At 48.3% G+C, this 26,499-nt stretch overlaps 1 protein-coding gene and 2 pseudogenes across 1 annotated transcript; all 3 read right to left on the reverse strand.

Moving 5' to 3' along the window:
• Positions 1-4,437: 4,437 nt before the first annotated feature.
• On the reverse strand, positions 4,438-5,688 carry LOC120695481 (annotated as a pseudogene).
• Positions 5,689-19,649: 13,961 nt separating this feature from the next.
• Positions 19,650-21,117, reverse strand: LOC120695482 (annotated as a pseudogene).
• Positions 21,118-22,870: 1,753 nt separating this feature from the next.
• On the reverse strand, positions 22,871-26,154 carry LOC120687138. The gene is made up of 3 exons (XM_039969158.1): positions 26,107-26,154; positions 25,235-25,495; positions 22,871-23,222 (listed from the first exon to the last, which is right to left on the reverse strand). The coding sequence occupies exons 2-3, from the start codon at positions 25,406-25,408 to the stop codon at positions 23,148-23,150; spliced, it is 249 nt and encodes an 82-aa protein (XP_039825092.1). The 5' UTR covers positions 25,409-25,495; positions 26,107-26,154; the 3' UTR covers positions 22,871-23,147.
• Positions 26,155-26,499: the final 345 nt, after the last annotated feature.

Raw genomic sequence — 26,499 nt, forward strand, 5'->3', positions numbered from 1 at the left:
CAACAAACCCTGAGTATACTAATACTCAGCAAGTCTTACCCGACTATGAGTATACTTAGCCCACTATCTAGACATGCAAAGCTTTTTGGCTTTGGAGTTTATTTGCTGGAAAAGGCGACTAACAATGGATCCTTACTTTCAAATTTTAGCTTAGGTTTAGTATAAAATGTACCAACTAGGTTTGCCTGAATTTCTAGAGCACACATGGTAGAACAGAGAAATCCTCTAGCAATCTCACAATCCAGTTCTCTTCATTCCATTCTCATCTCAAGTTATTACAACAATGTGACAAAGAGATCAAGGCTCTCATAACCGCGAGTCACGGCGAATCGATCCGATTTAATCTTGCAAGGTGGACCTAACTCACACGACACATGCAAACCACACCGGGCCACACGCATCAACTGTTCTCGTCATTACCACGACACCTAAACCACGCCTGCCAAAACCCAGGTGAAGAGCCCCTCTCGGTGAACTCCCAGAGTACCCGGAGGCAACATACACTCCAACACCCGTCATCATTCCACTCCCAGAGTAGCAGGTCGCAGTTCAAGCTATCGTTGTAAATCAGGTCAACAGCTTACCGGTTTCGACTACCTCCTACTTTCGGCATGTGGTCAGTATTGTTCAATCCTCGTTCAACACTGCCAACAACGGTACGGTACTCAATCGATACAGGCGGAGGCTTACTTTTCATCCATTTCATATCCATAACCCAATTCCTCTCTGCCCGGTCTCAATTTTTCTTTTCTCACAGATTTATTCTCAAACCACTTTGCCATAAGTATCAAAATCTTATATCTCGCGAGTGACAGGAATCACTCGACTTCTACCGAATCTTGATTAAGCATGGCAGTACTAACGACCTGCACACTAGTAGAGTAACTGAGGAAACCTAGGGATCATGCATCTATGGTTTCATTCAACTCCTAGAAAACTTAATGCACAAATACATAAATAAATATTGAATACTGAAATTAGAGGTTATGCTCCGGGGCTTGCCTGGGATTTGACACAAGTAAGTTAGTTAGTTTGCACCAGCTTGATAGCATTTCCAGTCCACTCATGTACTCCAGGCAGTCCGTCCATCTTCAGGATTGGTCCACCAGTCACTGTCTTGTGGTTCGGTTCCATCCTCACTTGTTTCACGTCCACGCATCGCACATCTAGCGTACCTAGATAACATGCAACAATGCAAGTGCATGAACTTAAGGGAAACATCATATGATGTAATTAAAAAGGTATAAAGGCAAGCATAAGGCCACAATTGCATGGGTGCTGATGATGCAATGCAATGCAATGCGACTAAAAAGAAAGACATGACTGTACAATCATTTATCGAGTAAACACCGCAAACAAGCTCAAAAGGCAAAACCGGGTTGGTGTTACAATATGAGAGTTCATTCAATTTATTTTAGCCTGAAGTGTTTCCTACTAAAAAGTATTACCAAACTTATCTAGGAAAAGCCAAGCAAAACATAAAGTAAGGAGCAACCAGTAAGATTTATTTCACTAACAAGCAACTTAAGCAAGTTAAATAAAAGCAACCTATAAACTGGTTCTCTGGTTCGAAGAGGGATTAACATGATCTACACATGAACAAGAATCAAATTGCGGAATGTGAGCATGCAGAAGAGCATTTATTAGCAACAATAATAAAAGGAAACCTGTAGCTAGGAACCAAACAAATGCAAAAACATAACTTGCATGTATAAACGGGTAACCAAAATTTACCAGCATGATGAGCTATTGATAAAGCATGCAACAATATTTTTCCAACATTAGATCTTAAACAGTATGTCCAAATTAAATTTAGATTGCACCATTATTTTTTTATGACAAGATCTTTAAAACAAGATCACACTGGCCTATATTTGCATGAAATTTTTTAAAAATATTTTTAATACTAAATTATCAGTTTCATCTACTGGGAACAAATATTTTAACAATATGAACAAATAATTATGTGCAACGAATAAATATTGAACATAGCGAACATTTAATTGTATAGGATATATAATGAAAAATAAATATCACGAACAGATGAGTCAACATGGTCGAACAATTTAATCTATAAAATGAACAAATGAGTCAACATGGCCGAATAATCTATAAAGAAAACATATAGAAGGAAAAAATAAATAAGTAAATAAAGAAAAAGGGAAATACAAAATAAAAAACAAAATAAGACCAAAAAGATTTGTAGAATGGATACAGGGCGTGTTTAGTTGGTGAAAAAGTTTGAATTTTGATACTGTAGCACATTTCGTTGTTACTTGACAAATAATATCCAATCATAGACTAATTAGACTTAAAAGATTCATCTCGTGGTAATCAATTAGACTATACAATTAGTTATTTTTTTCAACTGCATTTAATGCTCCATGCATGTGTCTAAAGATTCAAAAACCGCATTTAATGCTCCATATATGTGTCTAAAGATTCAATGTGCCGGTACTGTAATTTTTTTTTGAAAACTAAACAGACCCACGAGAGAATATTGAAAGAATATAAATATAAGAAAAGGACAATTAAAGTAAAGAGAAAAAATGAAATAAAAAAGATGCATGCGCCTTATTTTATTTTCTTCAGCCCTGCTGCATGCATGTATGTTTGAAGCAGCAACACACAGCGTGGGAGAAAGAAAAATAAAAATATAGTAGCACAGTCACAATCTCGTCACATGCATATATGTTCCAAACAGCACTATTTGCGGCCAGCCAGGTGCTGCACAAGTCCAATCGTACTAATATGTATGCAACTGTCATGCATGTAATTACTGTGCAACTGCAGCAGCAGCGCACAAATTTTCACAGGCTAGTTTTTCTCTCTTTTTGGGCTGAAATTGTTTCACCGATCTTGTATAATATTCTTCATGCGATGGGTAGCAAATTTGCAACGCAAACGACATATAGCTTTCACGCCTCCTCGCACGCACACAGTATTTATCCAGCAACTCCTTTGCCGTTATATGGATTGGGCGATACGTGCGTGCAGACACATATAGAGAACCCACTCACTATCGCTAACACGGACACTAGGCCTCCTGGAGCGACGGCCCGGTAGTAGAAGCTTCCTCTTGTTCGTGGGCACTGACACGGAACCCTCCTCCGGAATGCCCGCGGAGTTGCGCGCTTTGCAGATAGTTCGTCGAGGAAGGCCGTCGCCGTGGGAAGCTTCACGTCGAGGAGCAACGCCAGATTGTGCGAGTCACCCTGGTCCTACCTTGGTGTGCCCATGTCCCGTTTGACAGTTGACTCGTATCTCCAGTTCTCCACCCCAATCGATACTCCCGCACTCCACGGATGACAATAAGAAGAATGTTAAAGAGGGGAGATAGATGGATTAGGAGGAGGTGGCCGCGGCGGCGACGGCTGTGGAGCGCCGCGAGCTCCAAGCGACTGTGCAAGCAAAGCAGCGACTTCTGTCCTCTCTTTCCATATGGCAATTTCAAGTTCAACATGTGGCGCTAACACCACCAGATTCTAATCGCTAGCAAGAAGATGCCATTAAAAGGACCATCCTCATATACTTTATTTAAACTGACTTGCAATTTGTGCTTCTGCGAGTGCCACAAAAGGTTTCAACATCTGGGCTCGTTGCGTGCATACAGCAGAGTTTCTGAATTTCTGAATGTCTGAACTTTGAATAGAACCACGCACACCATTTCTGAATGTCTGAAATTTGTTTGACAAGTTCTAGCAATAAGATGGCATTACAAGGATCATCCTCATATGCTTAATTTAAAGTGACTTGCAATTTGTGCTTCTGCGAGTGCCATAAAAGGTTTCAACTTCTGGGCTCGTTGCATGCATACAGCAGAGTTTATGAATTTCTGAATGTCTGGACTTTGGACTGACGAACCACACACACCATTTTTTAATGTCTGATTTTTTTTTATACATACACAGCTGTTGCTAGTAACAATTATCCATTTAACTGGCAGTCCTTTGCACACACACAGACACAGTATGACAACAAACAGGAAGAAGCTGTTACGTAATAGATACTCAGGCTGGAGCTTCATCAGGAAAATAGAATGACTGCAGAACATAAACCGGGTCGCCATTCGCCAACCTTGATCGTCCTTCCTTTCAAGTTTGAACATTTTCTGATAGGGATTTAGCTCAAAGCACACCTATAACGATCGATGAAAAGGATGGTTGGTCTTTACTGAATTAGGCACCATTATGAACGTACTACCTGAGCATCCTGAAGTAGCAACGCCAAAGATAAGATGCCCACAATAGTCTGACGAGGAATAAAGACAATACAACCACATACAACTTCTGAATGTCTGAACTTGGGACAGACAACCACACACAATATCTGAATTTCTGAACTTTGGATAGACAATCACAGACAGTTTCTGAATTTCTGAATTCTGTTTGAAATATAAATAGATATTGCTAGCAACAATTATCCATCTAGCTGGTAGTTCCTTGCACACACACTATGACAACAAATAGGAGGCAATTGTTACATAATAGATTTTAGGCTGGTGCTCGTCAGGAGAAGAGAATGACCGCAGATCATAGACTGGGTCACCCGCCTTGATGATCCTTCCTTTGCCATTTGCTGAAAGGGATTCCTTGCAGACTAGATTTTTCCCAAAGTACACCTACAGCGATCGATAGAAAAGGATTGTCAGTCTTCAATGAATTAGGCCACCATTATGAAACCTGAAAATGGTGTCTGGACCTTCAGAGGAAGGTTGCAGGATAGTGGCTGATACCTATGATGTTAGCCTGCTGATCTTCACTGTTCACCACAGATCCTCTGAGTATGGATGGCATTCATCCACTAAAATACTGTCAAAAGATATCAGCTAGCTTCATAAGAAAGCAAGCACAGGAAAATCAGCTATAATTTGCCAAGGATAGGTTAGAACTCCACTAAGCAAAGCAACCTTACCAGTAGTCATCAATCACAACAGATGACCCGAGCAAGAAATACAGACGGTACAAATTAAACTAACACGCAATTTTTTGCTCACTTTGGTCTGAAGCGATTCATTGTTACAGGCTCCTTAAGAATCTCCAGCGATCCCTGCAACAATCAAAGTATTGTAACAACGTTTGCAGAGAGAATTTGTCTGGGAAACCACTGAAAAACTCTGAACACTACCTGAGACTGGGAGGCTATCAGAATCAGGAAGGCATCAGTGAACATGACTTTGTAACCTTGAGCATAGTCCGGATCGGTGAGTCTAGTTTCCGAAACTGTCTGAAATTCAGAGAGGCAAGCATTCTCTGTAATTAGATTCTGAATCGACTGAACCTTCTTTGAAGCTAGGTACGCGGAAAACCACCCGGCGGCTTCAGGTCCTTAGTCGTACGCAGAGCCGGACCACTCTCATACAGCGACACCTCACACCTTCGATCATGGCGTGCTCGACAGCAAGCGGGAGTGGCCCCTGAATCAAAGAGAAGTCCCAGGTGGGAGTTGGAGTCTGGCGCAGGCTGCCAGTCCTCCTCGGCGGGCGGCGGCGAAAGCCTCCAGTGGCATGTCGGCTTCGACGAGCGCGAGGCTGGGATACACCCTCTTCGTCACTGCCCGGCCTTTGGCGTTCACCTCGCGCCACCTGAGAGCTCGGCACCACGCAATGTCCCGGCAGGGGAACGCGAGAGCTCGAGCGCGAGGAAGGCGAAAGAGCCGAAGAGCCTGGCTGCATGCAGCTATCCGCATCTAATCGTGCCGTGTATGTAGAATCCGACGGCTCGGAATACCCCAGTGGCGGACGGTATTTGAAATACCGTCCACCCCGGGCCTGGACTACCGTCCACCTCCGACGCCGTCCTGACCTCCCCCGTGGACGCTCACGGCCGGCGAGCTACCGCGGTGCCTCCTGGGCAGTTTCCATCGAGATTCTGGTCCGTCGGATGCTCGCGCACATCGGCGTGAAGCCGCGCGTCGTGCTCGCGCTGGGACCCTGCGCGGCGGCTCTAGCTCGCCGACCCGCTGGAACGTCCACGCCAGGCGGCACGGCCATGCGCCAGGCGTATACGCCCTCTGCTCGGCGGAACCCTCCGCCTCCGGGATGGCCGGGGAGCTGCGCGCGCCGCAGCTCGTTCGTCGAGGAAGGCCGTCGCCGTGAAAAGTGCTGTTGGACTTGGACGGCGAGGAGCGGCGGCAGCATCACGCGATCGTGGACGAGGAAGAGCCGAAGAGGAACGGCGCCGCGGAGCAAGGGCGCGAGGCAGACGCGAACGGATCGGAGGCCGCGAGAACGACGACCACGCGAGAGCCGGGCAGCTGCCTGCCGGTGCACAGCACATTTGCTCTGCGGTGTTGCTCGTCTCTGTGTCTTGCTTGCTGACGACCAACGAGTTGCATGACGAACATGCGTCCAGCATGGCCTCCGGCTGTTGCTGGCTGCTGGTTCTGTACCGCACTAGCGCGCCGCAGATCATGTCATCCGTCCTCGCGCGGAGCTCCGAACCCAGACGAAGAATCCTGGACGAACAAACGCCCTGCGCAAGCGATAGGTTCTACCAGTGTTGGGATTTTTTGCTTCTTAGATGCCCAGACAGAGAGCCTAAATAGTAAGAAAGATGACAATGAAGGTTGGTGTCGAACTCTCCAATAAAGATTAGAAAATTCAACTCTTTACACTGTGGAGAGGGGGGGCTATTTATACCCCTAGCCCTCTACCGGGTTTTCCTAAATTGCCCCCATCAAACTCTTGTACAGCTCACTTACAATCGGTTTCGGGGTAAAATTACAAGGTTATAGGTGTGTAAATCCGACCTTCTCACGTATTCAGGTGTACAAACCCGACCTTCTCACGTATTCACGTTCTACTCGCATGCTTGCTCCAAACGAAGGTATTCGCTTCCTTCGGAGAGCTCCGGTGGTTACGGCCCAGGAGGTTCCGTCAACGATCGACCAGCCGTCATCCTCGTTCCCGGTGGCGGTCTCTTTTCCCGAAGGTCTTGATCTTCGAGTTTATGCTTCCGGGTAGCCGTTTGTCATCTTCGTCTCCCGAAGGTGGTCACCGAAGGTCTTGTTCTTAGACTTTTTGCTTCCGAGCGGCCGTTTGTTTCCTTCGTCTACCGAAGGTGGTCACCGAAGGTCTTGGTCTTTAAGCTTGTGCTTCTGAGTGATCCTTCGTCACCTTCGGGTACGCTTACCCTATTCTTGTTGGAGCCCTGCAAAAAGAGTTAGGGAGCATTTCCGAGGGTGGGAGCTTGACCTGGAGGTCCAATCCCCAACAGTACCCCCTCGAGGGCGAGGTCCGAAGCCGACGGTCCGAACCCTCGTTAATGAAGAAGATTGCGTGTAACCTTCGGGAAGCTCCCGAGGAAAAACGTCTCCCGAACCGTCGGCTGTAACGGTCGGTTTCTGTTGTATACGTGTCGTGCTCTGATTGCGCCACTTGGGCTATCGTCTCCTCGATTTTATCGCTGGAACTGTTCCTTTTCACCGCCTATATAAGCGGAGGAGGGGGTAAAACCTGTGCCCTCTCGAGCTTGGCTTTCCTTCGTCGCTTTATGCTATAAAGCGCTTTGTCCGAAGGTTCTGGTTTCGTGCGTGGTCAAGCTGCTCGTTTTTCTCGGTGTAGGTAGCCTTGCGGCTAATGGCTCGCACTAAGCAAACAGCGCGGTTGATCGAAGGTTCGTTTGAGCCTTTGTTTCTAATTTGACTTTGTTTTTTATTTTTATTTTTTTAGTTATGACATTCATTAAGAGGGCGGTTCTCCATACAGACTCTGGTCCAGCTCCCGAAGGAGAGGCGGGTGGTTTGCAGCCTTCTCAGCAGCAGCAGTCCAGCGAGAGTCTTTCGGCTGTGTCCGCGGACGTGTCGGAACTGATGGCTCCGGAGAAACGTAAGACTTTGTTTTTCAAGCCATCTGTCGTATCTCAGAGCATGATAGACTTCTACGTTACGAAGGGCTATTTCGCCGAGGGTGTTTGTCGCCCTCCGGGGGGCAGAATTGATTCATGTACCGGAGACCGGCGAGGTTGTGGTCTTTAAGGATTTTTTTACAGCGGGACTTAGACTTCCGATGGATCCAATTGTGCCAAAGCTTTTGGAGCCATTCAATGCGAAGCTACACCATTTTACCCCGAATGGGATTGTTGCATTGGCCAAATTTCTGTGGGTAGTGCGGAGCTTCAGAGGGGAAGTCTCTGTGGATGCCTTTTGCAGACTTTTTCAGCTGCACTGCCAGCCTCGTAAGGTCTATGTAGATGATGATGCCGAGCTTAGCGAGGTTCAGAACGGCTGCTGCACCTTCGTTCCTCGTAAGCCGAACAAAAGGACTGGCCTGTTGAAGGTTATGCTCTCGACAGCTTACAAGAACAAGTGGGAGGGGAACTGGTTGGGATACTGGTTTTACGTGAAGATTGGCTTCCCTGTTCCCGAAGGTTCTAGCGAGGAGAAGTATCTTTTTGCTTCGGACATTGATATGTTCGACCACGTCTATCAGCCTGCCTTCAGCAAACGTGGGCCAGGTTTCAAATCGTGTCTGGAAGCCTTCATGACGGTTTGCCAAGTTTGTGGTGGCAGGGATGCTGTCGAGGAATTTCTGGCTGCCAAAGTTTGGCCACTGGCTGCTGGCTGGTCTCCGTCGAGGTTCGAGCGCAAGCGCTTTGTTGGTTTGAAGTATGATGTGATTTCTCCGGTTTTTGGGCTTAGGAGACCCGAAGGTGCCAGTGACGAAGTTATTGTTGATGAGCTGGAGCGTCGGGCTGTGGAGATACTGGGACCATGGAACAAAAAGGAGTACCGTTCTTTGGTGGAGGTGTGCGGAGGGAACCTTCAGTTAAACTGGTGCCTAGCTGAGATGGGCGTCGCTTACGAGCCTCGGCCGGTTCCGGCGAACGCCGTTCCAAGAATGATGCCGCCGGGGAACGTTGGTTCGGAGGTTCCTGAGGCGAAGTCCAGAGGTAAGGCTAAGGTGGAGGATGCGGGGAGCATCCGGGCTACTGGGACGCAGGGGCGCGGCCGTGGTCGGAAACCTTCGAGCACGAAGGTTTCAGTTGCGAGGGCTGAGATCGCCAAGAGAAAGGCGCAAGATGAGGAGATTTCTTCGGGCGACAGCGGTACGCCCTCATTTATGGAAGAGCTCATGGGACGGTGGGCGGGGAGATTGTAGTTCCCGAAGAGATGCTTTTTAGATCCCGTTATGATCTTAGCGATGAGTACGGGACCATGCTTTCCGGTTCCGGCCGTCGGGTTGAGGTGGCGAAAGCGTTGATTAATCTTCATTGTTCATCCGAAGGTACGACGAAGTGCTGCAGGATTCAAAGCCTCGTCAAGACTGGGGACAAGCCTGCAGACATCCCGAAGCCACTCGTGACGCGGGTGGTTGCCTCGACGGCTGAAGTCCTGAAGGATTCGGCTCCGGCGCCGAAGGGTGCGCAACCTGTTCTTGCGGTGAACATCAAGGAGGGGGAGATCTTGGTAGGTGAGACGCTGATGGCGCTCAGAGGTGGAGAGGCTCCTGGTGGTTCCTCTGCTCCACCTTCGGACAAATAGGTGGAGGCTTTGGAGGGGATGGCCTTCGACGAGTCTGGTAAGTTTCACCTACTTGGCTTTTCCTGATTACCTAACTTGTTCGCCGCTCTCGAAGGGGTTTTTACTTGTGTTACTTTTTGCAGCTGTGTCGGCGTCGATGCAGCAGCTCTTGGCCGCGATGCACGGGCCTGGCACGACTGGGATTCTCCCTCCTAAAAGGGGTAGGGTGGCGTCTGATTATGTTTGGTCTTCCTTCGATTTTTTGTTTTCCCGGAGGTGATTTTGTTTTTGATTCAGGATTTAATGCAGCCGTGGCAGAGGCGTCTACCTCCGATGCTGCTTTCATTGTTGCTTTGATGCTTCGGCCGTGCTTTGATGCAGAAGGCCAAAGCGGGCGCGGACCTTCGGGTGGCGAGTGCCACCGAGAGACTGGGTTTGGCTGACAAGCTTCGGCAGGCTGAGGCGGAAATTCTCGTTTTGAAGGACCAGAACCAGCAACTGAAGGCCAGGTGTTCGAGGCTAGAGTCTGCTGCTTCGGATAACGAGAAGGTTCTGGAGAGCCTTCGGAGGACCGTGGAGGGGGATGCGAACGAGAAGGCTGCCCTTAAGAGTAGGATCACCGAGCTGGAGTGGGTTCAGGCTAAAATGACTGAACTTGAGCGGGTCTTACCCGAGGTCGCCAGACGAGCCGATGAGGTGTACCAAGAGTACAAGAAGGCTCTTTCTGCCCTTGGAGCGGAGCCTTTGCCCTTGCCTGAGCCGGTCGAAGGTCCCCAAGTTTTCTTCCTGCTTTTGGACTGGTTGCTGTCGGAGTTCGAGGGCCTCGGTGAGGTGATGAGTATTGCAAATGACAACGCGGCCTCTGTCTCCTTCGATGGGCTTGTTGGAAATCTTCTTCGTGCCGGCGCAGTTGACCTTGCCCGACTCGATGGTTTTCAGTATGTACCCTACGAAGGCTTGGCAGCGGAGGTGGGAAGAATTCAAGAGGTGAAGGCTGCGTTTTTTGAGCGTTTCTGGGAAACTTCTGGCAAAGTTGCCGTTCAGACTGTGGCGGCCGCAGCTGCTGAGGTAGGGTTGGTTCCAACAACTTTTCGTTTTTTCTTTTCTTTGTTTTTAATTGATTTCGTCTATTTGGTGCAGGAGGCGACTCCTGATCGGCCTTCGGAGGACAATCGAATGTCCGAGGATCGGAGGTCTCCTTCGAGGGCTCAGGTGTAGAGATTGGTTTGTAGTTTATTTTGGTAGCTTTCTGGCACTTTGGTCCGTAAATATTGCCATGGTGCAGGATGTGAACAATGCTATGGTATTGATGAGCTGGGAGGCTTTTAACCTTGCTCGTCCTGGATGCAGCGTTGCGGAATATTTAATCTGGTCCGGTAGAAATTCATTGTAACACGTTTTGCCCCTTTGTCTGAATGTGACTTTCGCGATTGCCTTTGTAATTGCTTTTATTGCGTATCCTTCGGGTTTCCTTTATGTGTGCATTCTTCGAGGTGCTGTGATTTGCATCCTTCGAGGTGACTTGTGATGTGCATTCTTCGTGGTGCCTTGCGTTGTGTATCCTTCGAGGTGCTGTTCTTGTGCATCCTTCGAGGTGCCTTGTGTTGCGCATCCTTTGAGGTGCTGTTTTTGTGCATCCTTCGAGGTGCCTTGTGTTGTGCATCCTTCGAGGTGCCTTGTCGTGTGATGTGTTAGTCATATTTACACCCGAAGTTTGTAGAGTAGTACTATCGTGGTGCTCTTGGAGAAAAACGTCTCCCCCCAGCCTTCGCTTTTTCTTGTCGAAGGACCTTTTTGGATGTAATTTGTTTTTATCCGGGGCGACGCTCGTTAGAGTGGTTTTTGAAAAAAACGTCTCCCCCCTTCCTGACGAGTCGTTGCCTGGAGGTATATTTTTTGCAGAAGTGTTTGTTGTTTCGATATAAGATTTTTTTTGCCGACGAGGCAATGCGCGGAAACTTTGTTTTTTGTGAAAAATGTCTCCCCCCTTTCTTTCGCGCTGTTGTCCTCGAGGGTCTTAGTTCTTTTTGTTTTGGGTAAATCGAATGATGGGTGCCGAAGGTTCTTGTGGAAAAAATGTCTCCCCCCCTTTCTGGCATCCATCTTTCGATTTTTCCAAGGTAGCCTGTTGGCCTTCGCTTTGCACTTGTTTGTGTGCTTGTGTCGAAGGTTTTTTGGTTCGGACCTTTTGAAAGGTCGAAGCCCCTTGGCGTTTTTGCACTTGTTGTGTGTTTGTGCCGATGGTTTTTTGGTTCGGGCCTTTTGAAGGGTCGAAGCCCCTTAGCGTTTTTGCACTTGTTGTGCGTTTGTGCCGAAGGTTTTTTGGTTCGGACCTTTTGAAAGGTCGAAGCCCCTTGGCGTTTTTGCACTTGTTGTGGGTTTGTGCCGAAGGTTTTTTGATTCGGACCTTTTGAAGGGTCGAAGCCCCTTTGCATTTTTGCACTTGTTGTGCGTTTGTGCCGAAGGTTTTTTGGTTCAGACCTTTTTAAAGGTCGTAGCCCCCTTGGCTTTTTTGCACTTGTTGTGCGTTTGTGCCGAAGGTTTTTTGGTTCGGACCTTTTGAAAGGTCGAAACACCTTGGCTTTTTTGCACTTGTTGTGCGTTTGTGCCGAAGGTTTTTTGGTTCGGACCTTTTGAAAGGTCGAAGCCCCTTGGCTTTTTTGCACTTATTGTGCGTTTGTTGTGATAAGTATGCAAAGTTTGCGAATTCTGCATACTTTGCTAACTTACTGTTTTGTTTAGCATGCGGATGCTTGCCGAAACTTGCTATTTTGGCTGCTTAGGCGAGAGTGATACTGTTTGGTGAAAATTCATTGTATTGAGATTGTTTACACTGGGTCCGCCTTGTCAAAAACCTCACCTCCTGTGCGGAGTTTCCCCTTGTGAGGAAAAGAGTACGGCCCGTTTACAATGTATGAAATAACTTAAAATAGGTGCGAAGGTCTGCGATCGCTTATAGCTTCACGATGCGTCCTTTTTACAAGTTTAAATGTAGTACTTTTTGATGCTGTCGGCATTCCAAGGATGCTGCAGCTCATTGCCTTCGGCGTCGGACAAGTGATATGACCCTGGCCTGTTGCTTTTGATTACTAGGAATGGTCCTTCCCACTTGGGTTGAAGTTTGCCGGAGGTTTCGGCATTTGGCTTCCTTTTTAAGACCCAATCTCCGACTGCGATGTCCTTTTTCACGATTTTCTTGTCTCTCCACTTTGTGGTTTCTTGTTGATACTTTTCTAGATTTTCCGAAGCTTGTAGGATGTCTAGCTCTATGATGTCTTTCTCCTCCGAGGGTGTGCCCTCGTCTTGATGGGTCACCCTTAGGCTTCGATTCTTAAGTTCCTTTGGTGTCATTGCTTTGGCACCATATAGTAGCCTGAATGGGGGTGAACTTGGCGGTTCTTGATTCTGAGGTGTTATGTGACCAGATGACCTTCGGGAGTTCATCTGCCCATTTGCCCTTTTTCTGATCAAACAGGCACTTCTTGATGCTGTCGAAGACGATGCCATTGGCCCTTTCGACAGCCCCGTTGGATTGTGGGTGGTATACCGAAGCAAAGATTACCTTCGTGCCCAGACTGTAACAGAATTCTCTGAAGAGCTGTGAATCAAACTGTTTTCCGTTATCGACGGTGATCTCCCTTGGGACCCCGAACCTGCAGACGATGTTCTGCCAAAAGAATTTTCTGATTGTTTCCGAAGTGATGTTGATGAGTGGCTTGGCTTCGATCTACTTTGTAAAGTACTCAACAGCAACTGCTGCGTACTTGTAATTGCCCTGAGCTGTGGGTAGGGGGCCCACTAGATCAATTCCCCATCTTTGAAGAGGCCAGGTCGGGGGTATCAGCTGAATTGGCTCCGAAGGATTTGAGGATTTCGGGCCCATCATCTGGCATGCTTGGCATGTTTTCACTATGTGCTGGGCGTCCTTCAGGGCTGTTGGCCAGAAGAATCCTTGCCTGAAGGCTTTGGAGACAAGTTGTCTGAAGCCAATGTGGGATCCGCAAAACCCGGAGTGAATTTCCTTGAGGAGCTCGATTCCTTCGGTTGTTGAGATGCACTTTAACCATGGGCTGGTTACACCTGACTTGAACAATTCTCCCTCGGAGATAACGTAGCCCCTCGCTCTTTGGAACATTTTCTTCTCCTCTTTCTCATTTGGCAGCTCGATGTTTCCCCAAAGGTACTTCATTATAGGTGTTCTCCAATCCTCGGCTGAGATGACTGAGACTTGTTTTTCTCTCTTCGGCTTGACCGAAGGTTCTGAGATTTCTTCGAAAAATACATCCGATGGTAACTGCTCCTTTCTTGATGTTGCCTTTGCCAGTTTGTCTGCTTTGTCGTTCATGTGCCTCGGGATATGAACGATGTCGAAGCCTTTGAAATATTTCTCCATGGATCTAACTGCATCAAGGTACTCGATAAGCTCTGGTTTTCTTGCCTCCGAGTCCTTTTCAATGTGGTCTCTGATGACCTTCGAGTCTGTTTTGACTATGAAGTTCTGATGGCCAAGGGCTTTCATTTTGCGAAGGCCCCGGAGCAATGCTTTGTACTCGGTTGTGTTGTTGGTAGATGATTCTAGGTTGCCAAATGTTATTCGTGCAGCGTATCTTGTTTTTGCTCCCGAAGGAGACTCTATGATTGCAGCGATGCCCGCTCCGTCGTTGCACCAGGCCCCATCGCAGTGCACAATCCAGGTTTCAGTCGAAGGTTCCTCCTTGAAGGTTGGGGATGTCCAATCGGCAATGAAATCTGTTAGTACTTGTGATTTGATGGTTGTTCTTCTTTCGAAGTCTATGTAGAACTCTGATAGTTCCGAAGCCCATTTGGCAATTCTGACTGAGGCCTCTCTGTTGCTGAACAAGTCATGCAAGGGTTGATCTGTGACCACGACTATCTTGTGAGCTTCGAAATAGTGTCGTAGCTTCCGGACAGACATGACCACTGCGTATGCAATTTTTTCTAGCTCTGAGTATAGGAGCTTCGAGCCTGCAAGAGCTTCGGATACGAAGTAGACAGGTAGTTGCTGCTTCTTTCCTCCAACTTCTCTCTCGAGGACGAGCGCTGCACTGACAGCGGAGTAAGATGCCGCGATGTACAGTAGCAACACGTCCTTCGGGTCCGGTGAGGTCATTTTTACCATGTTCTGGAGATGGTTTTTGAGGTCCTGAAGGGCTTTGCTTTGTTTGTGGCCCCACTCAAATTTATTTGCGTTGCGAAGGACCTTGAAGAATGGTAAGCTTCGGTCTGCAGAGCGGGGGATGAATCTGTTTAAGGCTGCAATTCTTCCTGTGAGTTTCTGTACGTCCCTGATGGACTTTGGCTCCTCCATGTTCCAAAGAGCTTTTACTTTGTCGGGGTTTGCTTCGATGCCTTTGGTGGACACTAGGCATCCTAGCACCTTTCCTTTGTGAACTCCGAAGATGCATTTATTGGGATTCAAGGACAATCCTGCTTTTCTTAAGCTTGCGAATGTTTCGGCCAGATCTGCCACATGGTTGCTTCTTATTGAACTGGTTACAACAATGTCATCAACATAAGCCAGGACATTCCTTCTAAGTTGGTGTTCTAAGACCATGGAGGACATTCTTGAAAAAGACTGTCCTGCATTCTTTAATCCTTCGGGCATCCTCACAAAGCAGTAGGTGCCGAATGGTGTTATGAAGCTTGTTTTCTCTTCATCTTCCTTTCTCATCCATATCTGATGGTATCCAGAGAAACAATCCAGCAGAGACATAAGTTGACTGTTTGCTGCGTCATCAACGACTCTGTCGATTCTTGGCAGCGGGAAGTCATCCTTCGGGCAGGCGTTATTTAGGTCAGTGAAATCGATGCACATGCGTCATTTGCCATTCTTCTTTTTGACCGGCACGGTGTTTACCAGTCATGTTGGGTACTTGACTTCTCTAATGACATTTGCATCTAGCAGTCTCTGGACCTCGGCCTTGACTGCTGCGACTTTTTTATCTGCCATTTTGCGAAGCTTCTGCTTCTTCGGCTTGATGTTTGGGTTGGTGTCCAGGCGATGCTCGATGATGTCTCTGCTGACTCCCCGAAGGTCGCTGGCGGACCATGCAAAAACATCTTGATTCTTGCGGAGGAACTCGAGAAGTTCTTTCTCCTCTTCGGGCTCTAGGGTTGCATTGATAGTCACCATTTTGTCGGGGAGGTGTACATCGAGGGGGACCTTCTTGACTTCACAGTCTTCTTCGAAGGTTGCTTTCTCGCTGTCCCTTTGCTGCTCTTCGAAGGTAACTGGCTTGGATTCAGTCCGAAGATTGTGCACATTTTTCTGTCCTGGGGTATATCCCCGCTCAATGTCCCGCGCAAGTTGCTGGTCCCCGCGGACGGTGATGACCCCTGCGGGAGCTGGCATTTTCATGCACAAGTATAGTTAATGGACGATAGCTTCGAACTTGTTGATTGTCCCTCTTCCTAGGATTGCGCGGTATGGGTACGACATCTCTACAACATCGAAGGTGATGTGTTCTGTTCTTGCGTTAGCTGTGTCTCCGAAGGACACGGGTAATGATAGTTTGCCGATTGCGTTCACTCGTTCTCCTCCGAATCCCATTAAGGGGATATCCGAGGGCTGAAGCAGGCTTCGGTCAATACCCATCTTATCGAAGGTGTCAGAAAATATGATGTCTACAGAGCTGCCAGTGTCAACTAATATCTTGCCAATCCTCCAGCCTTGAATGTTTGCCTCGATGACGAGGGCATCTGTGTGTGGGTAGCTGATGAGGTTGACATCTTCTTCGGAGAAGGTGATCGGGGAGTGTGACCACTGGGTTCTCTTGGTTGGACCTTCGGAGACGATGCAATAGACTTGCCTGAAGTAGTCCCTGCGCTGCCTCTTGTTTTCGAAGTCCAGGGTGGAACATCCGGAGATGGGCATGATCATGCCGAAGGATGGTAGTGCCGCGGGTTGGCTATTTGTGGTTTGGTTTTCTTGTTTTGGTGGGTGAGCTGGGGGTGGTGGTAGCTGCTCCTGAGTGGGTTGAGCTTGGGTTGGGGGTTGAATGGTTTGCGTTTGAGGGTTTGGCTGCGGCTGCCAATTGTGATTATAGTTGTAGAGCACGTAAGACAACCCTCGATGGCCCCAGCGAAGAAGAAAGCCACCGCCGGCACCACAAGCACCTCCACTGAGCCTGGCCGCCTCCTCAACGACCCTCAACCGCAGCACGAAGGAGCCAATACACAAATGGAAGACATCACCAACGAAGCTGCTCCTCATGGAGACATGATTGATAACACTGAAAACACCGAAGCTCATCAACTCACAGAAGCAGCACTCAAGCTCAAAGCCCTCGAAATGAAGAAAAAGAACATCGAAGCCCAACTTGCCACCAAAAAGAGGGCACTGGACCAAGCAAACAATCGGTTTCGGGGTAAAATTACAAGGTTTTAGGTGCGCAAATCCGACCTTCTCACGTATTCAGGTGTACAAACCCGACCTTCTCACGTATTCACGTTCTACTCGCATGCTTGCTCCAAACGAAGGTATTCGCTTCCTTCGGAGAGCTCCAGTGGTTACGGCCCAGGAGGTTCCATCAACGATCGACCAGCCGTCATCCTCGTTCCCGGTGGCGGTCTCTTTTCCCGAAGGTCTTGATCTTCGAGTTTATGCTTCCAGGTAGCCGTTTGTCACCTTCGTCTCCCGAAGGTGGTCACCGAAGGTCTTGTTCTTAGACCTTTTGCTTCCGAGCGGCCGTTTGTTTCCTTCATCTACCGAAGGTGGTCACCGAAGGTCTTGGTCTTTAAGCTTGTGCTTCTGAGTGATCCTTCGTCACCTTCGAGTACGCTTACCCTCTTCTTGTTGGAGCCCTGCAAAAAGAGTTAGGGAACATTTCCGATGGTGGGAGCTTGACCCGGAGGTCCAATCCCCAACAACCAGTACGGCAGGGACTGAAAGTGTGCCGGCGATCGGTTCTCCCAGAACATCCTGGATCGCATCGCAGGAGCACCGCCGCCGCACCGCCCAAATCTGTTCGTCGTTGGTGCCGCGCCATGTTGGGTTCTTGCAGTCTTGACTATTCCTCGTGCGTCGATTCCACATCCGAGCAGCTTCTGATTGCCCCCGGTCCAGACTCGAGACAGATGGCGCCTCGTCGGAGGCTAGGATGGGCGCGGCGGGAGCACCGCACCGCGGCCTCCGGCATCCAAGCCTGACGAGGAAGACGCTCCTGCGATGCGGCTAATTGGAACCATCCAGATCGAATCGGACGGCTGCCAAGCACTCAAGGGGTGGACGGTATTTGAGATACCGTCCACCCTGGGCTGCGACTGCGAGAACTGCAGGCGCGTCTTCATGCCGCGCTCAGGCCGCCCCTCGCCTCCTTCCTCTTCACTTGGGCACCTCGGAGCAGACCCGGGCCCATGGGGAGTGCGGCCCGTGCAACCGCACAGGCCCCATTTCCCAAGGGCCCCCTAAATTTATCCTCCATGGCCCATAGTACTTTGGCCCAACATTGTTTCTTTCAAGCCTACCAAGCTTCACCTCTCCTCTACCGGTCCAGCAGCTGCTTCAGATTAGTTTCTTTTCGTCTCCCTCGCCCTCGCGGCCTCACGATGCGATCGTTTCTCTCCCTCTCGGTGGCCGAGTTCCGATCGTCTGCCTCCACTGTCGGCGGCGCTGCGCCACTGCCCTCACCCTACAGGTAGCGCTGGCGCCTGCCGCCTGGCTGCCTATGCCTGATCCACATCCGAATATCCAATCGAGTTTCTCTGTTTGATTTATTCAGTTTGGTCTGATGCACACGCAAAGACGCAAAGATGGTGTATGGAGTCCGGTGGCCGCTGGGTGTGGAGGGCAAGGGCGCAAGGCGCTAGGCAGCAACCGCAAGGTCCAATTCAAGCCCAACCGTCCAACAAAGGTAGCTATTTTTTAAAGCTTTTATATACTACTCGTGTGGATGAAGTTGTAATTTATTTATATATTTCTTTTGAATACATGTGCAGGTGTTCCAAGATCGAAGCCATGTCTTCTAGAAAATATGAGCCCAAGTACCATTGAATATGAGTTCATTGAAGATTTATTTCAAAGAATTATCCAAGAATGAAGCTGTTCAAGATTTGAGTAGGTATGAATTTCGAGATATCTCAATGCTATGTAATACATTTCAATCTATATATTATTATTTAATTTTTCTTCAAGATGGGTAGGGTCCTCTTAGAATTTGCGCACAGGGCCCCGGATTTCGCCGGCCCGGCCCTGCCTCGGAGAAACGCCCCATGGCATCTAGCCAGCGCCACGCTTCTACGACGGGTGTAATAGCAGAAATAGCTGGCCTGTAGAGGACAAGGGGCACCAAGGCGGGTGCTCGGCGCATCGACAGGGGGACATACCGCGCGTTGAAGACGACTCGTGGGTCGCCGAAACAAAGATCCAGCAACCTTTCAAGTTGATTGACATTCATCTGGCCAGTATCAGAGTTTCATTCAGTTCAGTAGGATCAACTTGTTTGTCTATGCCTGCCAGATTCGTCTTGGTGCTCCCTTTACCATTCAGAGTTCTTTTTATATCAACGCCATATTTTACTCCATTTGCGTCTGAGAATTTTTTCTTCATCAACAGCAGCCCAATGTTCAGGAGTGTTTCCTATATGCAATTGAATTTGTATTTGCAACCTGTTAAAGTCAAGTTGTGCCATTGCTTAAAGACTGGTGCTGCTAAATATAGCCATAGGGAATCGACAAACAACACCAGATTGTGCGTACGTTTACAGAGGATACCAGTGGTTACCACCCATCTCCATATGCTTTCTTCTGCACATCCACTAGTTTGTGTGCGTGTGACCTCCTCCCTGGCTTCTGTTCTTTTCTGGGGAGACTGAACTTCAATTAAAAAACATGTGCCTAATTTTGCAGCGATAAACATTTCTTTTAATGATTTTGGTACGATGCTCAGAGAAGAATGTTCGAAGCAGGACATGTATCTGCCAACAATGTCACTCACCATTCCTGCTAATTAATCTGAGCTCTCTGAATCAGGCACGTGGATCAATCAATCTCTGAATTCCAACAGCATCATCAGGATTCACTCTTCCATCCAACAGTATGCTGTAATTTGACCGGAACCAGAAGTTAACTTACTTGAATTAATGTTATGCAGGAAATAAGTTTTTTCTTAAACCTGAATCATATAATTGTCGCTAATCTCACAACGAAAATAAATGGAAGAAAGAAATTTAAGTGCAAACAGAACTCTGCTCAACATTCATAACATTAGGAATGTCAGGTTAACATTTTGAGCTACATCAATTATGGTACTAGTATGATTAAAGCTAAGTCCCGCATATCAGGAGTGTGAAGCAAAATGAGAAACTGACACATCTGGATGCATTATCGCTTAGAGATTGTGTTACAAATGGATCTGACATAAGACTGCTAAAGACACCAGGGGAGAAAATAACAACAAATTCAGTATTTTTTTTACCTTGCAGCAATCACGTAACCTGACACCTATGAATGTTACCCTGCTGATCTTCACTGTTTCCCACAGATCCTCTGAGTATGGATGGCATCCATCCACTAAAATACTGTCAAAAGATATCAGATAGCCTCATAAGAAAGCAAGCACAGGCACAGCAGCTATAATTTGCCAATGATAGGTTAGAACTCCACTAAGCAAAGCAACCTTACTAGTAGTCATCAATCACAACAGATGACCCAAGCAAGAAATACAGAAGGTACAAATTAAACTAGCACGCGATTTTTCTGCTCACTTTGGTCTGAATCGATTCATCGGTACAGGCTCCTTGAGAATCTCATTCAGCACATCCAGCGTTCCCTGCAACAATCAAGATATTGTAACAACGTTTGCAGAGAGAATTTGTCTGGGAACCCACTGAAAAACTCTGAACACTACCTGGGACTGCTGGGAGGCTATCAGAAATTCAGAATTGGGAAGGCATCAGTGAACATGACTTTGTAACCTTGAGCATAGTACGGATCGGTCGGTCTAGTTTCCGAAACTGTGTGAAATTCAAAGAGACAAGCATTCTCTGTAATTAGCAGAGACAGAAACGACCGAGTGTGACATCAGATTCTGAATCGACTGAACCTTCTTTGAAGCGCACTAGCCGGCTGGGCTTTCCTAGGTAAGCGGAAAACCACCCGGCAGCTTAAGGTCCTTCGTCGTACGCAGAGCCGGACCACTCTCATACAGCGACGCCTTCGATCATGGCGTGCTCGGCAGCAAGAGGGAGTGGCCCCTGAATCGAAGAGAATTACCAGGTGGGAGTTGGAGTCTGGCGCCGGCTGCCAGTCCTCCTCGGCGGCGAAGGCCTCCGGCGGCATGTTGGCCTCGACGAGCGCGACGCTGGGCTCCACCCTCTTCGTCACCGCCCGATCTTTGGCGTTCAGCTCACGCCACCGGAGAGCTCGGCGCCGCGCAATGTCCAGGCAGGGGAGCGCGAGAGCTCGAACGCGAGGAAGGCGGAGGAGCCTCGCTGCATGCAGCTATCCGCATCTAATCGTGGCCGTGCATATAGAATCCGACGGCTCGGAAGACTCAAGGGTGGACGGGATTTGAAATACCGTCCACCCCGGGCCTGGACGGCGAACCAACTACCGTTCCCCTCCGATGCCGTCCTGACCTCCCCCGTGGACGCTCACGCCGGCGAGCTGCCGCAATGCCTCTTGGGCAGTTTCCATCTAGATGCATCTGGTCCGTCGGATGCTCGCGCGCATCGGCGTGGAGTCGCGCGTCTTGCTCGCGCAGGAACCCGGCGCGGCGGCGCTAACTCGCCGGCCCGCTGGAACGTCCGCGCCAGGCGGCGCGGCCGTGCGCCTGGCGTATACGCCGCGCCTTCCGCGCGGCAGAACCTTCCACCGGAATGGACGGCGAGCTGCTCGAGTCGCAGCTCATTCGTCGAGGGAGGCCGTCGCCGCGGAAAGTGTTGTTGGACGGCGAGGAGCAGCGCCAGCGGGACGTGTTCACCCGCGCCTAGCTGGTGGACGGGCTCACGCGGGGACGTAGTGTTCCAGCTCGCCTGGGATAGTGTGATACGGCCGCTGCGGCGCTGCAGCAGGGCGCGGCGGCGGATGCCTTGCGGGGGACGCGCGGCAGCAGTGGCGCCTCGAGTTCCAGGCGTGCGGTTGCGGCGCGACATCAACCTGGACCTGGAGGCAGGGCATGTCGGCCGCTGGGCGCGCGCGACGCAGGAAGCGTCCGGTCCGACGAAGGTGGCGCCGCGCCGCGCCGCCGAGACGGTGGATCCAAGATGCAGGGAAGAACATCAACGAGCAAGTATCGAATTTGCATGGTGGGGGTGGTGAGGCGAGCGCGCGCCGGCGAGGATTCCGCGGCACCCAGCCAGGCCAGACGGACAATTTGCCGTCCTGGCCAGCGGTCATCGCAACCGTTGGATCCCAAAGCAATGGCCACGATCGAGTCTGGGTCCCTCGCGGTCGCGGACGAGCGATTCCTGGGCCAACTGGAGGCCCAACTACCGGTCGCGGAGGCCCGCGGCCATTAGCCAGGATAATTTCCAGCAGCGGCATCGTCTGCCCGCCGCGCGCCATCCGGTAGTGCACGCCCGGCCGGCGTCCCGTCCGGTAGCAGCATCGGCAATTCTCCGACATGGTGGCAGAAGGCTCGCCGCCGGGCGCGGATCGGAGGCGCCTCCCCTGCCTCCGTGGCGCGCGGAGCGAGCAGCTCTGCTTCCTGGCGCCGCTGCTGCTGGAGCGGTGGGACTGGGCGAGAGGCGGCGAGGAGACGCCGAGGAGCTGCGAGGGCGATGCTCTCTGGGCCGTGACGACGACGACGACTGCCTTGTGTAGCGGCGTGTGATGATATTTTTTGCTTGAGTTATCGTCTTTCTCTACTACTATGGAGTAGCCCTCCTCTGTGAGATAATTCAACTTCTCATTGAGAATATCCTTGCCCTGTTCAGCACCTTTGGAAAAACAGTCAAGATCCGACACAGCATTGCATACTCCACCCCTCTTTTCAGAAGGTAGTCAAACCGCTCCTGCAGGAAATCCTTAGTGCTGTCTGTTGTGAAGGTAGTCAGACCAGTAATAAATTACAAAGTTGTCCCAGGTATAATAGTCACACAATTTTTCTTCACTCGCAGATACATCAATGGAAGGATTCACGTTTTTTGCGCACCAGCTAAGAATCATTGAAGAATTATATTCTTTTCCCAGACAAAAATATAGACAATCAGAATACGCAGAAAACATTGACAATCGAATGATAAGCTCTCATGCGCTTGATCGGAATGTTCAAAATTTAGTCACTTGCTACCTTTGGAGGAGTTACAACTCTCCAATGTCGGCCAGACCATCAAACTAAGCCATCTGTCAATAAAGAAGTGTTTCATGTTCGCAAACCTATCAAACTAGATTTCAAGTAGATTCATCTTTGAAACGAACTGGAAGCATAGCAATATATCATCACACATACAAGAAGGAACTTCAACAGTAAGTGTGCAAGGCCAAACTGCCATGTCAACATTCATAGCATCAACCTTAAGTAAATTATCTGAGGCTTATGAATCACAGTTTATTTGAGTCCAGCATGCACTCCTCACGGCATAATAAACAAAAAAGTCAGAAGACATTACATGAAGCGTTCTAGAATATGCTCATAACACTTCATCCAGCATTATCTGAGCACAAGTTTTGACAAAAAGAAGGCAAAAGCAACGTGCCCCACTCCATGCTAGCTGGAAGCTTCTTCAGTACTCCTTCTTGCCAAAGTTTTTGCACCACAGTTGCGATGGGATTGGCCGGACCGGATGATGGGGGCGTTGCTGCATAAAAGCATTACATTTGTTAGAATTCAAAAATGTGACTTCCACAAACTATTGTAAAACAAAAACTATGAGCAAATTAAGTCTTTCTACCTGCCTCTTAGCAACAGGGCTCAAGGCTGAACAAATAAGGCCAACTCAAGAATCTGATCCATATTACAAAGGCAGCAAGTCTAGCTGTATCATATCATATGTGTAGATAATTTCAATCAAGGAGGTGTTTATTTAGCATGAAATCATGTTATTAGCCTGCTTTATGTAAAGTTAGTAATGAGATATCTAAGATTGTTCTAAAATGTGAAAAGAATAAATTTAAGGAATTGCCATACAGAATATCATATAACAGATACCCTGTAACCTTTGTGGCATGCTTGACAGGTGTCAACAAGAAGTAGCACAAACGTAGTACATTTTCCCAGAGGAGTGACTCTGCTCAGTTTTATCACATCACATTATTCAGGGGAGTGACTCAAACTCAATTTAGCATTTCAAATAACACATCCTCATAGGTACACAATAGCAGCAACTGCCATTTAAGACATGTGTGAAGCATCCAGCATATATAACAGTGGCAAACATCCATATAACAATTTCAAAAAAGTAGGTAAATTATGTACCCTAAGCCACACTAGAGTACCTACATGTTGAGGGAGAGCAGCCCCATGCCAACTATAACTAGCCTAAAATCCTTATGGCCCTGCTAGAAATCCCCAAATGCTCCATTTAACTTGCTGGTGAATGCTTTTTTTTTTCTCAAAATGATTTACATGATACTGTAACAAGGTCACAAGGTCACCATTCAACCAACTTTTGTGGGTGTTCAAAAGCGCAGGCGTTAGATGGGTGGGAAGCAGGATGGCATCCAGGTGAAAGAGGTTCAACCATGAGCTTAGATGAATTACAAGAAACACTTGCAGTGTTGGATGGTTAGCTGCATATTCAACAAATAGCTTGCATTCTGAAGTCCTTTGTGTAGATTACTTGCACCAAGACTTCCACACATTTTCCCTGCCAAGTCAGTTCTGTATGAAATAGCAGTTCACAGGCTTAAGGACACAGGTGGCAAACGAAAGCTCTGGACCATGAATGCTTAGATGAAGTTCTTCAGAATCAGAAGCTAAGAGGATGTGCGGACCAGTACACTGCCTCAATTGCCATTTGATGAACATATATTCTGAAAATCAGAAGCTGTGTCACTTAAAAATCTGTTAGTTGTTGGTTTTAGGAGCCTTTTGAGATGTATCAAAGAAGCTGGTAACCCCAGATAAACTAGTACATGTGAACATCTTTGCTTTCTATAAAAGCAGGCAATATACCATCTAAAAAGAAATAGTAGCATCAAACTCCCCTATCCACTTTCCCCTCCATCAGCCTAGATACCCCCCTTACATAGCTATCTAGAGAGCATGCATCATGACCATAAGAGAATTTTAGTAAAATAACTTAAAGGTATCATTTAACCCACTAGCATCGGTGTGCAAATGTAGTGCCTACCTGATTAAAATGTGACTAAGCAAGTCGTCAAATGAAAACAAGCACGCTCGTCACTATGTAAATACCAATCATTTCACAAAAGCAAGGAAATTCCAGGGCTTCGCTTCTTCTTTTTGCATTATATAGCATTCTAACGAACCCACTCGAATGAAGTAAAGACATTCTGAAATTGTATTCCATGGCAAAACTAAATCAATGTTAAGGGTACGTCGACCAGGATGACAGGTAATGCCCAAATGTAACCCACAGGTTTTGAGTTCTACAGCCAAATTAAGAGCAACAGTACCCGATTAACGAATTAGCCAGCGCTTCCACATTCTGATATGTACGCTGTGTACAATGAATAAGCTGTTCCTGGTTCCAACGACGAGAAATTTTACCAGCCGCGTAAATACTCGTTGGCCACAGATCTAATCTCTAGGCTAGAGTAGGGGTCAGCTCAAATCCACAATCCGCCCAGGGAGGAGAAGAGGTAACAGGAGCAGAGGAACCTGGATGACGAGGATGCGCATGCATACCTCAAGCTCGGCGGACTTCATGGCGATGGGGATGCAGACGAGGAAGACACCGAACATGGCGATGGCTGTGTTGCGGCGCCAGTGGACGGGGCGGCAGTAGGGCCCTCCCGTCATGCTCCACACCTTCTGGCGGAAGTCGCCGCCCCCGTGCCCGCCGCCATGGTCGCCGCCCATCGCCGCCGCCGGCGCTGCTCCTGCTCGGATTCAATCAGATCGGGGGTGCGAGGTGCGGGGGCGAACCTGACCGTGCCGAGCAGTGACCAAGGTTAACCTAACCGGTGGGAACCGGTCCGGTTTGACCGGTTACCGGTCAAACCGGTCCGGTCCGGTTCTGGTTTCGGCCGGTACCCAACCAGCCAAAATTCAAATTTTAAATTTGAATTCAAAAAATGAAAAAATTCCAAAAAATTCCTAAAAATACTTCAAGGTGTGATGAATCTAATGGTGTCAAATTTTCTCAAAAATTCATTCATTTAGTATAGTTTGTGGGAATTTAAAGTTAAATCAAAAAAGAAAAAGAAAAAAATGGGCCGGCCCATGAAGGCCCACCGATCAAACCGGTCAAACCGGCCGGTAAACCGGTCAAACCGGTCGGTAAACCGGTCAAACCGGCCGGTAAACCGGTTGCACGGGAGCTTTTGAATTTCAAACCGGTCAAACCGACCGGTAAACCAGTAAAACCGGCCGGTAAACCGGTCAAACCGGCCGGTAAACCGGTCGGAACCGGTTGCATGGGAGTTTTTGAATTTATTTGAATTTGGATTTGAATTCAACCGGTTTCCACCGGTTACCGGCCTAACCGGTCCGGTAAACCGGTACCGGAGGGCGGCGGTTAGGCCGGTCCGGTCGGATTTTAAAACCCTGGCAGTGACTCGTGCGGACGGGTCGATGTCTCGATGGGGAATTGTGCTGTGGACGGCGTTTTGGCACAAAGGTCCCTGCTGATTTCTCTAATTGCATAACATTACCATTTGGGGGTTTTTTGAAGGAAATATAAGTCTAGCTACTGCTGCTGGTCTGATTAGGTCCTTGTTCGAAATGCATGAACTTGAAAAGAACATTAAGTTTTTTCTTGGAGGTTTGGTGAATTGCCTAATTCAAAGTATGAAATAAACTCATCAACTGCACCCACCACATTTGACATTTCTAACACCCAGATTCAACTTTCAAAATTGTTACCATGTGAATCTCTATTAAACATGAATAACATAGGTCTCAGCACTTTATGTGAATACAAGAAAAATAAAGTAGCATACTCCCTCCGT

Source organism: Panicum virgatum, chromosome 2K, assembly GCF_016808335.1.
Source record: "Panicum virgatum strain AP13 chromosome 2K, P.virgatum_v5, whole genome shotgun sequence".
In the NCBI taxonomy this organism is placed as follows: domain Eukaryota; kingdom Viridiplantae; phylum Streptophyta; class Magnoliopsida; order Poales; family Poaceae; genus Panicum; species Panicum virgatum.